The sequence below is a fragment of the Chrysemys picta genome, chromosome 2, assembly GCF_011386835.1.
Source record: "Chrysemys picta bellii isolate R12L10 chromosome 2, ASM1138683v2, whole genome shotgun sequence".
NCBI lineage: Eukaryota > Metazoa > Chordata > Testudines > Emydidae > Chrysemys > Chrysemys picta.
The window spans coordinates 13177213-13191242 of NC_088792.1; the positions used below are offsets into that span (position 1 = coordinate 13177213).

Genomic DNA, 14030 nt, shown 5'->3' on the forward strand with positions numbered 1-14030 from the left:
GGCAGGTTCCTTGCATTGCTACTAAATACAGTAAAGCAGAATAACAAAGCAATGACTCCAGTACAGGTACACTGGCTCACTGGGCTACCATTTCTATGTCCTCAGGCCACCCCTTGTGCACAGGACTAAATGACTCAGGGGGCCCTGGGGAACCAGCCCTCCCCCCGCGCCCAGCAGCTCTGTCTCCTGCCCCAGGTGTCCCCAAGACACCCCCCTCCCTCCCAGCGGCCCCCTCGCTGCCCTTGTGAGCGGGGCGGCGCAGAGCTGGCTCTGAGGCCAGGTCCCAGAATAGCCCCCTCCCCGGGGGGATCCCCCGTCCCTCCCCCCGGTCCGGGTGCGGGACACTCCCTCCCCCCGGGCGGAGGGTGCCCCCGGCGGCCCCGCGGGGAGGGGCTGTCCCGGCCCCGGCGCTGCAGCAGGAGGCGGGGAGCTGGTTCCCCCGCGGTAGCCGCCTCTCGCTCCCTGCCAGGGCACCAGCAGGGGCACTCGGGCTGGCTCCGGGGGGATGCGCCTGCCGTGGGACCGCCCCGGGACCCGCAGCCCCATGGGGGGCCCGGCACCGCAGCGCAGCGTCCCAGCAGCCGCGGCCACCGCGCTCCTGCTCCTCCCGGTAAGTGTCCGGTGATGCAGGGGGGCAGAGCCGCTTCCCTGGGAGGGACACGCGCCTGGCCCCGCTCCGGAGCCGCCGGGTGGGGTGTGTGTGGGGGGGGGCGCCCCTGGGATCGCACCCTGAGTCATCCAGCCCGGGCAAAGCGATTCACCCCCTTCTAGCTCCCTAATAGCCCCTCTCCACCCCCAGCTCCCTGCCCCCGGGCAAAGTCACCTCTGATCCCCGGGACCGCAAGTCACCTGCTCGCCCCCAAACAGAGCCACGGTACCCCAAAGCCCCCCCCCCCAGGGCACAGTCCCCCCCCCGGCCGTCCCCAGAGCCAGGGCACTGAGCGAGCAGGACCCATCGGGACTGCAATTTACCCCCTTCCAGCTCTAAATAACTGATCTATACCGCACACAGTTCCCTCCGTGCCATTGCTGATCATCCAGCAATGGCACTGAGCCAGCAGGACCCGCTGGGATCACAATTCACCCGCTGTCTCCCAAGTAGACCCTGCTATGCCTCAGTTTATCCCCCCTGCAGGAAAATTACCCACCGACCACCCCACAAACCCTCCACACTGAGTGATCAGACCCCCCTGGGATAGCAGCTCAGCCCCCAAACACCTCCCCAGTGCCACAATTTTATCTCAGCCACTCTCCCCTTAATTCCCCCACTGACCAATGAGCTCAGGATTTGACTCCATCCTCCTCCAGGATGTAGACCGTCCTCCAGTAACTTTCTCTAGTAACCATCCTGAAATAAGTGACCAGAAAAGCTCCCTCCTCAAAGAATCCTTCCGTCATTTTTCAGTATAGTCCCAGTGCCCTAGCAATCTGATTTCACTGCAGTATCTTTAATGGGCTAACGCAGTGATAGCTGGTCCAGAAATCTGAAATTCAGTCTCTGCTTCCCTAATTCCTGGTGGTGGAGTGCCAGGTCACCTTCTCACAGTAGGAATCAGAAATAGCATTGGGCTAAGTCAGTAAATCCACCATTCTACGAAATCCTTCTCAATGTTTGCTCAGAGTTTCCCCCTGGGCAATCTTTACACAGATTCCTTCTCCCCCTTAATAATAAGCATCCCCTACCGCAAATGCTTTGCCAGATCGATGAGGGAACTGGATTGTCATCGCTCATCCCAGATTTAAACTTTCCAAGCCAGCTTCCTTATCCAACCTTAAAGCGCATTAAACTGTGAACTGTAATCCACAAAGCAAATTTTGGGGATTAAACCCCCCAATGATTCTGCATTGCAGACCCCATGGTGAGAAAAGAAACAGAGATGATCACTCCATCTCCTACCTCTCTAAGTTCAGTCTTTAACATTCCTTTAAGATAGGTTTGTTTCCTCTTGCTTTGTCTTCTATTGTTATTTAAATATTCAGCCTCTCCCAGGAAAAAAACCCCCACTATGTATCTATGAAGAAAACTGTACAATGGAATCATATGGCTGATGTTTGCAAAGTGCACTGAAAAACATTGATATTGGAACACAAATAGGGGACGGTACAAGCGTATTATCTAAGGCTACATCTTCACTACGGGGGGGGTCGATTTAAGATACGCAAATTCAGCTACGCGAATAGCGTAGCTGAATTCGACGTATCGCAGCCGACTTACCCCGCTGTAGGGAAGGCGGCAAAATCGACCTCTGCGGCTTCCCGTCGACGGCGCTTACTCCCACCTCCGCTGATGGAGTAAGAGCGTCGATTCGGGGATCGATTGTCGCGTCCCGATGAGACGCGATAAATCGATCCCCGAGAGGTCGATTTCTACCCGCCGATTCAGGCGGGTAGTGTAGACCCAGCCTAAGTCTCTGCCTCCATGCTCTCCTTTCTGAGTCCCAGGAAGATTGGCTTCATGGCATCTCTCCTGACCTTTGCCTTCCATTCCATACCCCTTCGCAGACTTCTGCCTCTCATCTCCCACCTCCCAAACTCTAGCCCAGCCAGGTCAGGTCAGTTTAGAGTTATACACGTTTATATTGTAAATGTTGCTTTTTATACACTTAATAACTGTTTCCTTTTTTTAATGGTCCCACCAATCCACCCCCAAAACAGTCAAAGGCAATTCTGTTCAGCAAGGCTAATGGAAGAAAACAAATCTGAAGTTTCTAGACTAAACCCATTTTAGAGCTATGATGAGCCAAAAAAAAAAAGTGTTTGTTTGTTCCCAAAAGTGATAGCCAAATTTTCGGAATGCCATATCTTTGGATTTATTTTCTTTTGCCAAGTAAGTAAATAAATAATATTAAAATGTAACCTAGGATGAGTAGGAGAATGTACAATTTCAGGAAGATCAGTTTCTTTGCGGGGGGGAAGTCGAGTGTGTGTGTTTGTGTTTCTTGTGGGGGAAGCAGAGGTTTGTGTGTGTAGAGAACTGGGTTTATAATAAAAAGAAGAACAGGAGTACTTGTGACACCTTAGAGACTAACAAATTTATTAGAGCATAAGCTTTCGTGGACTACAGCCCACTTCTTCGGATGATATGCATCCGAAGAAGTGGGCTGTAGTCCACGAAAGCTTATGCTCTAATAAATTTGTTAGTCTCTAAGGTGCCACAAGTACTCCTGTTCTTCTTTTTGCGGATACAGACTAACACGGCTGCTACTCCGAAACCTGGGTTTATAATGGAGAGCTAACTTCAACCTTAACTATGGAAAGGCTGCTGCTGCCCCAAAATAATAATTAATACATGGCACTTACAGGTGTTTTAGTTCTTTAAATCCATGGATTTCAAAGTGTTTCACAAAAGTGTGACTCGCTATCCCTGTTTTACAGCTGGAGAAACTGTAGCACAGAGAGGTTATGACCAACAATTTCAAACTTTGGCTCCAATCCAGCAAAGCCCTTAAGCATATACTTAACTTTAAACAATTAAAGTGTCCCACTGAAGTTAAAGGACTATTTGCATTTGGGGAATTAAGGACATGTGCAATTGTTTGCAAGATCAGGACCTTACACACCTAAATAAAAATGGCTTGATTTACAGAGAGGACTGAGCAATCAGATTTCCACAAGAGTTGTGTGTTCTCAGCACTTCTGAAATGAGGCCACTTTCGATATAGATTTGGGCACACAACTTAAAAAGGATGGTTTAAATGATTTATCCAAGGTCACATAACAAGTCAGTGGTAGAGCTGGGACTGCAACTCTATACTTATGTTTTCTAGCCAACTGTTTATATGATGTACTAGGAATTTTATATACATAAAGGTAAAGAAAAGAAGAATAAAAAATGGTGATTTAGTCCTTGTGACCTATAAAGCCTTTGCGGAGCACACATGGTTTTGGGGAGAGTTTTCATTTTAAAACAACCCAACAAAGCAGTCTTTGAATCAGAAGAGAAAACATGATGGTCCGTTAAACTTCTAATTGATATGCCCTCCTGTAACTGAAAAACAGCCGTGGCAATTTGAACAATATCTGGTAAGTGATGGTAGTTTAAAACCATTCTTAGACTGAGTGCCAAATTTCAGTCTAGGTTTGAATTAATGTAAAATAAGTGTTTTATAATAAGAACATTGGCAACTGCTTAACCAGCATTGCTATAATATTTTGGCAGGGGTTTCCTTTGTAGCCATAGCATAGCAATTACAGTGCATTCACAGAAAACAGTTTTAAGTGGGGCAAAATTGTTTGCATGACTCAATCAGTAGTTTTGCCTTGAAATGTTTCAGCGAATGAATGAAATCCATGGGTACACTTAGCCAGGGGGGAAATAACCTTCAGCCTTTGTCCTTGTGAGGCGTCTGCCAAAAATTTACAACCACTTGAAGAGAAAAAATAATTGATAAACCCTCTACATTCTTAGGCTCCATTCCTGCAAACTGATCCCCCTGTGTGAATCTTTATGCCCATGGGGAACCCCATTGATATCAATGGAGCTCTGTTCAGGAGCAGAATTCTGTCTAGATCTCATTGCAGGGTCAAGGCCTTTAGAGCCAGATTTGTCCTCACCCCCACACCGTACTTACAGCTCCTACTGCTGTCAGAGAGTCATTGTGCATGCGTATCTGAGGGAAGAATTTTTGCCCCAAAGGTGAATTCTGCCTTTTTCTAAGGCATTTCTAAACTTAATCATCATCCTTTCATGTGTTAATGATGAGTACAGAAGTCTGGTATGAATCTGACTATTTTAGATTCCTGAAAATGATTCACAATAAAAATGAGAAGTTAATGGGATACTGTCAACTTAAAAAAAATCACATTTTTGCCCCCTAGTTTATGAAACCTGAAAACATTTTAGAAATATAATAATAGATATGACCTTTTCACTCTGTAGGTAAGTTCACTTTCTGATTTTTGTTCTGAGCTCCGCTGGTATAAATAGACTAGTTAGCTTCACTTTGGAATCTGGTCAGTTTCTAATGAATGTCACTTTGGGTCTGTCTAGCTGGGAGGGAGACTGCCAACCTGGGTGGATGGACTTGCACTAGCAGGGCTCGAGTTAGTACACTCAAAATAGCAGTCTGGACACTGTGGCTCAGGCTTGACTTGGGCTCTCAAGTGGCGTGAGAGACCAAGCTCCAGCCGAAACTTCAATGTTCACGCTGGTGCTTTTAGCAGGCTAGCGCAAGCATCTGCCTACCTGGGCTGGGAGGCTCACTCTCAGATGCAGTCTAGACATACCCTTTCAGCTGTCATGGGCTAGCATGGTGCTGCCATGTTTGGATTGCAAACACAGCAGGGAATTTTTGTTTGGGAAAATAAACTGTCTCCTTTGGAATAAAAAAAAAATGACAGTACTTCCATTGGGTTAGTATTTTTGCAAAAGCTTATTCTTCTTCTCAGTCAGGGCCGGTGCAACCACTAGGCGAACTAGGCAGTGGCCTAGGGTGGCAAGTTGTTGGGGGTGCCCGGGGCCGTCCTCAGGCATAGGCAGCAGGGTAGGGCACCTGAAAATTTGGGGCACCACTGGGTCTTAGTGTCCACGCTACTGGTTTGCCTATCCCTGTTCTGACCCTTCCTGCAGGCTCTGAGTCTTTGTGGGAAGGGGATCTATTAGTTAAAAGAGAAACAGTCTCCAGCCTGCCAGACCTATTAGCACAACACTAAAGCCACAAGACTCTCTGTAGCACAACACTGAAACTGTTAAAGAGCCATTCAAGGGATAATGAAGACATTTAACAGGCATTTGCCAACCCCCAGGTATCTACTGTCAGTTTCTGAATGTACTGACAAAAACAGTTGTGCATGACTGTAATATTTACTCAGAACATGTCAGTCTACAGGACCTTAGTTTAAAATTTGCTTTAAAAATATTTCATTAGTGAGTTGAAGATTATAAAATCACATCTCTAAAAAATCATTGCATAGATTTTTAGATGCACAATCATCTTTAGTCTTACATGCTTGGATCTTCAGACATATGGTTTTTTAAATAAATTCTTCAAAAGCCCACCCTTATCTAAAATACACATTTTAATTACTATAGTAAAAAAACTTACTTCCAAAGTCTTCCTGTCCTTTCTGTCCATCCATTTCTCCCTTCACCCCCTCTCTCCCCCACCCCCATTGAAGGAAGCAACAGCCCTTTGCTTCTAGATAGCTGGACAGAGTTTCCCTTTCTTTACTTCTGACTATCTGATGAACTAGTTTTAAGCAAAATCAGTACCTTAGTAAGATATAAAATCCTTTGTTATGCCTAAAATCTTTGGAAACATATTTTTTAAAGTTGGTGAAATTTCATAAACGTGTATTGTTATGGAGATCACACACAGTAAAGTAGTGTTCCCTTTTTCTAAAAGCAATGAACATTGTTATGAACACACTAAACCTTTGTGACTCAGGACACGTCTTCACTACCCGCTGGATTGGCGGGTAGCAATTGATCTATTGGGGATCAATTTATCGCGTCTAGTGAAGACACGATAAAATCCATCCCCGTTGGCTCTGCCATCGACTCCGGAAATCCACCGCAGCAAGAGGCGGAAGCGGAGTCGACGGCGGCGCGGCAGCGGTCGACTCGCCGCCAAACTCACAGCTAGGTAAGTCGACCTAAAATATGCAACTTCAGCTATGCTATTCACGTAGCTGAAGTTGCGTATCTTAGGTCGACTCCCGCCCGTAGTGTAGACCTAGCCTGATTCATTTAAAATAATGTCTATTTCAGTGAGTTAAATATGTAGTAATCTGGAATGATTACTTTATGAAGGCTTAAGAGTACATTTAAAATATAACATCAGCTTAGAAATACTGATTAAGAAAATGTAAAACGGAGAAGAGCTGCATCATGTATTCCATAATATTTAATGTTGTATTCAGCAAGACAGCTGACTCACCCTTACTACAACATTTTTGCAAATAAATGTCTGACAAACTTCAGGGCATATCAAAAAACCTGTGACTGACATTTTTTACTCCCAAGTTTAGTGCTTTTAATTAGGTATCTTCTGCATGTCCATTCTGCGCGAGGGAGAGGGTACAGGTGTCCCTGCGGGCAACTTTGACTCTCCGCCACCGTGAGGCATGCCGGGCGTCTTCTTGTTCTTTCTGCCTTGTCCCTCCGCCCCTGCCCCCGCCGGGCTGCAAGCTCAGGCTGCCGTCAGGCATAGGGGCACCAGTTTAATAATACTACATAAGGCTTGCGGGGGCGGTGAGCCCCAGCCGTGGAGGAGCCAGTGTGGCGCAGGGAGGCAGGAGCCCTGCAAAGGCGGCGGTGCCGCTAGCGGGGAGCAGCTGCGCCCCCGCCCATCCTGCCCAGGCTGCGGCCTGGCACCCCCCCCCCCCGGGGGGCCCCTTCAGACTGCAGCAGATGCATGCGGGCAGAGGCCCCCATGCGCCCCCCAACTCCCCTCTCGCCACACTCAGGCTCTGTGGCTCATGGGCATGTGAGCCGCTGCCGGGGCGTGGGGCTCTGAGACTGCTCTGGGAGGGGAGGGGCAGCGGTGGCTCACACTCCCGGGAGGCGCAGAGCCCGAGCGCGGCGAGGGAGGAGACGGGGGGGGTGCATGGGGGCCTCTGCCCACATGCATCTGCTGCATGAGCCCCTGAAGGCAGCTCCTCCCTGCCGAGCTGCTGCAGTGGCCCAAGCCCGGCAAAGCCAGTGAGTGGACTCGGGTCGGGGGCCGCTGGGGTGGGGTAGGGAGGGCTCACGGGGGGGGGGGGGCTGTGCACCCTCTGGGGGAGTTCAGGGGGCGGGGAGGTGGGAACCTGGTCTGGGGAGCAGCCCCTGGGCACAGCTGGCCCCTGGGGTCTATAAAGGCTCGTTGGGATTTGGCCCTCAATGAACCGATGTTACCAGGGGCGGGGGAGGCGCAAGGTGGAAGTTTCACCTAGGGTGCAAAATATCCTTGCACCGGCCCTGCTCTCAGTACCTATAAACTAAATTAAGTGGGCCTTGCCCTGTTACACACATCTTTTTCTACCCTCTTTTTCTAATAACCCACAGCAGTTTGATCATCCTGTATTCTGCAGATTGCCCTTTAAATGCTAACTTGATTCTTGTATCTAAGGAGTGGGAGCTGTCCAACAAAACACAAAAATCCCTAGCACTTCCTGATATACGGTGCTTTATATCTTCAAAGCATTGCATAGACATTAACAGCCCCTTTTTGCCTTTTTATAAGTGCTGCAAATCTAGCCTTGGAAGTTCTGCATTTTCATCTAGATTTCCTTATCAACCCACCAATAAAAATATAATTAATGTATTTACTGATAAGTCTTTTGTATCTTGGTAGAGTTGAAAATATCTGTATTATTTTTGAATCAGGCTAGATTTGGATAAACAGCTTTTCCAGAAGAGTTTTATAAATTTAGCCTTAGCCGTTGCTACTAAGAAGAAACTATGTATGTATAGGCGAATAAACAGAAGCTGGTCAGTTAACAGTGTGACTACCATTGAATAAGAGACTTTCTCTTTCCAGTCATTGGTGGCAAAAATTGCATGTTAATGTCATCAGATGGTGTCTACATTTATGCAGATTATATTTTCAGTTTCTGAAGCGGGGAGGGGTTGATAGACATTTCTTGCGGTGTTCTTTCTGTTGATTAAAAGGGGGTGTCTTACCACATCATGCTTCCAGTAGCATTCTGAGTCTGCGGGAATTTGGATCAGACCTTACAGACGGAGGTCCTGTCTGCTCTGTGTGCGTGGACAGAATTCATGTCACTTTGGACATGTGTGATTTGGGGATGCTCGTGTCCTGAAGGGCTGAGACTCGTGATTATCCGGATCTGGGAGTGAGTTCTAGATTTGAGAGTGAGTTGCTGAACTGCTCACACAAGTTTCATTCTTGAGACTGGCAGCCCCATTGTAGAACTAACTGTACAGAACACTTGGAATCTGTCATCATTTCGGAATGATCTAATTAAAACCAATGTTTGGGATACAATTCGGTGTGTTTGCACCAAACAAAAAGAAAATGCTTTTGGCCTTTTTTGGGTACTGAAATATACTCCTTTGACAGCGCTATTTAAATGGTGCAAGAAAACAAAACTAATTAGAACTCTGTAAAGTACAGCGTAACCCTGACAGAAGGACTAACAGCTCTCTTGGTTGAGTTTGCAGGGAAAGTAAATAGTGACCAATACAGATGGAGTTTAAAAGACATTTGTTCTCCCACTGCAATATTAAACTCTTGCCCTGCTACTGCTAGTTTAATATGCAGGGTCTGGAATGCAGCCGTCTGCCCTCTGGGGCTGTGTTGTAATTTCTCTTACTGTTACATGAGTGCATGGGATGGTGGAGGTGTTCTGAGTAGTACATTTCTGCATTGGGTTGTGTGGAGGCTGCCTCCTGCTGGAATGTCTTTTCAGATGGAAAGGCAAGTGGAGTGGCTGAAGAATACAGGAACTCCTCACTTAATGTCGTCCCGGTTAACGTTGTTTTGTTGTTATGTTGCTGATCAATTAGAGAACGTGCGCATTTAAAGTAGCCCAATGCTCCCTTCTAACGTTGTTTGGCAGCCGCTTGCTTTGTCCACTGCTTGCAGAAAGAGCAGCCTGTTGGAGCTACCTGGTGGAGGCTTGGAACCAAGGTGGACCGGCAGCCTCCCTATCAGCTCTACGCTCCCCTAAGTTCCCTGTGCAGCAGCTGCCCAGCAGGCTAGCAATTGCCGGCAGTTCAGCTGTCCCTCCCCCCACTGCCTTGTGCTGCTCCTGCCCTCTGCCTTGGAGCTGCTCCCAGGAGCCTCCTGTTTGTGCAGGGGCGGGGCTGGAAGAGGGGGGCTAATGTCAGGGTGTCCCCCTCCCCCCTACTCCTGCCCCCTGCGTACCCCCTTCTCCATATAGAGCAGGGTGGGGACACGACAGGGCTCAGGAGGGAGTGAGCTTGCTGGCCGCAACCAAGTTTCACACTCATCATTGCTAGGTACAGTATTAAATTGTTTGTTTAAAACTTATACTGTGTGTGTGTGTGTGTGTGTGTGTGTGTGTATATATATATATATATACACACACACAGTATAAGTTTATATATATATATATATATATATATATATATATATATATATATATATATATATATATATATATATAATATAGTTTTTTGTCTGGTGAAAAAAATTTCCCTGGACCCTAACCCCACCCCCCATTTACATTAATTCTTGTGGGGAAACTGGATTCGCTTAACATCATTTTGCTTAAAGTCTCATTTTTCAGGAACATAACTACAACATTAAGCGAGGAGTTACTGTAGGTGAATTGATAACAGTGATTTTGCAGAGCAACCTGCTTTCCTAATCGGTGTTAAAATGCACGTGGACACCAATTAAAGCACCCTGGACAGGCTGTGGGGATTGATCCCAGGATCGAGAAGCATGAGGCCTGCTGCTTGAATTAACGCATCAGATTCATCAACCTAGCGGCAGTAGCAGACTTAAAAAGCTCTTCTATGGTCTGGCCACTATAGAGGAGCAAAGACCCATGCTGGTTTAATGGGGGCTACGCATGCAAATGAACAGTTATACGCCATGGCCCAGATCCAGTGCCGTGCTTTGCAGAATGGAGAGCATGAGTGCAGCTTCTCTGAATTCCAGTCCCTAGAGCAACTTAGAGCAGCCCCAGGCCTCCACCACTTCCCTCTGATGGAGCTGTGAATGAGGGTGACGCAGGCAGGGCTGGCTCTGGCTTTTTTGCCACCCCAGGCAAAAAAGCCTCCTGCCCCGCCCCAATGGGGAGCGCGGCAAGGGAGGGCGCCAAGCCCAGCCGCGGCCCCGCTCTCCCCGGCCGGCCAGAGTGCCAGGGGAGGGCGGAGAGCCCGGCCACGGCCCCACTCTCCCCGGCTGGCCAGAGCGCCGGGGGAGGGCGGCCCCGCTCTTCCCGGCCGGCCGGAGCGCCGGGGGAGGGTGGCGAGCCCGGCCACAGCTCCACTCTCTCTGGCGGCCGGAGCACCGGGAGGAGGGTGGCGAGCCCGGCCGGGGCCCCGCTCTCCCTGACCGGCCGGAGCGCCGGGAGGAGGGCGGAGAGCCCGTCCGAGGCCCCGCTCTCCCCGACCGGCCGGAGCGCCGGGGGAGGGCAGCGAGCCCTGCCGCGGCCCCGCTCTCCCTGGGTGAGCGCCGCCCTCCTCCAGGTGCCGCCCCAAGCAGATGCTTGGAGGGCTGGTGCCTGGAGCCGGCTCTGGACGCAGGACCACCCATGCTGCTCCTATGCAACCGAGTGCAATCCCGAGGGGGCTGTGCTGCCCTTCCTATGGCCTCTTTACACTGTAGCCAGGGACAGAGTTGGGGCCAATATCTTTAACACATGGGGACATGGTATTTTCTTTTCACATTAGCACCAAGTTACAGTCTCTGCCTGGTTTGAATAAAGCACAGAGTATTATTATGAAGAATTAAAAAAGCAAATGTTACTAGTTATTGTTCAGGGTCTGCTCTTCAACCCCTGAACATAACTCAAAGCAGTGGAAATTGCGAAGGACCCATGCCCCTTCCAAGTGCTGAATGTGACCCTGCCAGCCCATGGAGTGAAGGACAAGGCTCCCGAAGGATGTGACAGCGTAACACTGACAGACCCAGATCGGCAGGTGGGATTGAACCTGGGACCTCTAGGAGCTTAGTGCACGAGCCTCTACCGCATGAGCTACAAGCCAACTGGTGGTTAGCTAAGACTGTAGCAGATTCATTTATCTCTCTCTCTCTAAGTGGTCTTGGTACCATTAGATGGGACACACCACCACACCCAGGAGGTGTGTGGGTTTCAACAGTACAATCTGTTTCCACTAGATTGTTGGCGTTTGACCTGCAGCCCATGATTTGAAGGAAAAGATCATGGCTCCTTTACCCCCCGCAGGCAGAGTAGGATGAGACTTTTGGGGGTGGGGGAAACTTGATTGGATGAATCCAATATATGGATCAGTCAGAACAGTTCCCCTTTAGAGGTTCTAATTCAGGAAAGCACTTAAGCACATGCTTAATTTTAAGCATGTTAGGTATTCCATCCCCCTTCAGGGAAGTATTTAAGCAGATGCTTAACGTGAACTCGTGGTGGTAAGTCCCGCAGGCTTTAATGGGAGCTAAAGAATGTGCTTATAATTCAGCATGTGCTTACTTGCTTTGCTGTATGGTGACCTGACTTAAGATCTTCCCATTCCAGGCAGGTTTATATTCTCTGTTCTGTGTTGCGTGGCTGCACAGAGGCGATCCTGTGTGAGAACTGAAGAACACTGGCTTGACTGGAAGAACGTACCACACCCGTGGTTTGCCTAGCCACCTAGTTGCATGTAAATGAGAAGGAGAGGCACAATTGGAAACGATAATGCTTATTTCTTATAGAGGGCTTTGCATCAGCAGATCTCAAAGCGCTTCACAGTATTTATCCTCGCAACACCCCTGTGAAGCATTATCCTCTCTACTCTAAACATGGGGAACTGAGGCACAGAAAGGCTAAGTGACTTGTCCAAGATCACACAGGAAGTCCATGGCAGAGCAGGGATTTGAATGAGGTTCTCCTGTGTCCTAAGGCAGTACTGTAACCACTGGACTATCCTTCCCTTCCTGAGAAGTTGCATGAGTTGATGGAACTTAGATAAGAGATGATGGAGAATTTTTTTCTTAAGAGAACTATACTGGCGTTTCTTCTTTTTTTTGTGGGGGGGAGGGAGTATCTTTTGAAGGCTGAGTGGCACAGTGAGCTAATTCACTAGCTTTTTCCTCTCTGGGAAGCTGGGTTTGAGTCTTAGGCCACAAATCAAAATGAGTTGTGAGGTCCAGCAGGACATTGGTTTACAGAATCAAATGACTACGTACCGCAAAATGCAGCTATATTAGCAAACTTGGGTGAGTAGGTTCAGAAGGATCAGGGATTCTTGGACCCAGGGCTGAGGTGCATCAGCATGCCCATGTGAGGAAGACCTCCTATGCTGGGCTACTGGTGTGTGGCCTGCACTTTAATGAGCCACTCATTCCCACACAGGTGTTCAGTGAAAGAAAATATAAGTGGCTAACGGAAATAGGGGTGGTATAAACCTCATTTGGTTTTGCAAAAAGGCAGATGGACCCCCACAGCTCTGCTGTCACGGGAGAAGAGTAACTGCTCAACCAGCGGGCTTTGCTTTGCTTTTGTTACACTGCACTCTTTAATTGTGTTTCCAGAGGGAAGGAAGACACTGCTCCACTAACCTGTGCTTCTCTGGACATAAACTAGCAATTTTTATATTGAATTGGGCAGTTGCTCTGAGCAGCTCCTTTAGGATTTTGTTCACCTCCGTGTGCTTCAGAAAGCGGGGACTTTTCTTCAAGTGAACACTTGATCTCCTTGTGACTGGAGTGCTTAGCATTAATGAGGTTAAAAGCTGTCTTTGAGTTAGGGGAATTTCTTGAATTAATTTCTTATTACTTGGTTTATTAAAAAAAAAGGGAAAGTCCTTGCTGATTTGAGTCCTGCAGATCAAACCTACAAGATAACACATGGCTCTATACTAAAGCGAGATTTCAGTGGAGCTTAAATATAAACAAAGGGCTCAAGTTAGAAGCCACACCACCTCCAGAAATATTATTACAGCCAATAGGATTTCTGCATATGCAAAGCTGCAGCTGGGGGCCTTGAAAATGAAAAGAATCAGCTGATGGATTAAAACATAGGTTGCATGCACTTAAAGTTGTTCCCGTTGTTGCCTCTTGATCTGACCAAAGTGTGGGATAGAAAGGGGTCATTTTAAATTGTTGGACGCCAAGTAATTTTATTTTAAAAATTACCAAATATGTTTAGTTTAGAGAAACAAGAAAGGGTTGACTTTTAGTCGCTGTTTCTCTTATTGCCAGTTCAGGGATGTGACTCCCACATACCTAGGGGACACCACAATTAAAACAAAGCAAACTAATCACAATTTTTAACCATGGCTATTTTATTATTAAAGAAAGGTGGGGGGAAAAGCATTAAACCAATACAAATGACAGAACACACGTAATAAACTAGTTACTCCCATTACAATCTCTTCTGTGTGTCTCTCTGGAGAGTTTTAAGAGACATTTCACCGTTGAGAATGAACGGCTTCT

General features: G+C 47.9%; 1 protein-coding gene across 3 annotated transcripts in view; it reads left to right on the plus strand.

Moving 5' to 3' along the window:
* Window positions 1-386: 386 nt before the first annotated feature.
* The window catches only part of CRHR2 (corticotropin releasing hormone receptor 2), a 268734-nt gene continuing 255090 nt past the window's right edge, over window positions 387-14030 (plus strand). For 2 of the 3 annotated variants that reach the window (XM_065582667.1, XM_042859768.2), the window contains exon 1: window positions 387-610. In XM_065582667.1, coding sequence (XP_065438739.1) covers window positions 506-610 — 105 coding nt within the window. In that variant the 5' untranslated portion in view covers window positions 387-505. The remainder of the gene's footprint in view (window positions 611-14030) is intronic. The other variant, XM_024100937.3, reaches the window with a different exon arrangement.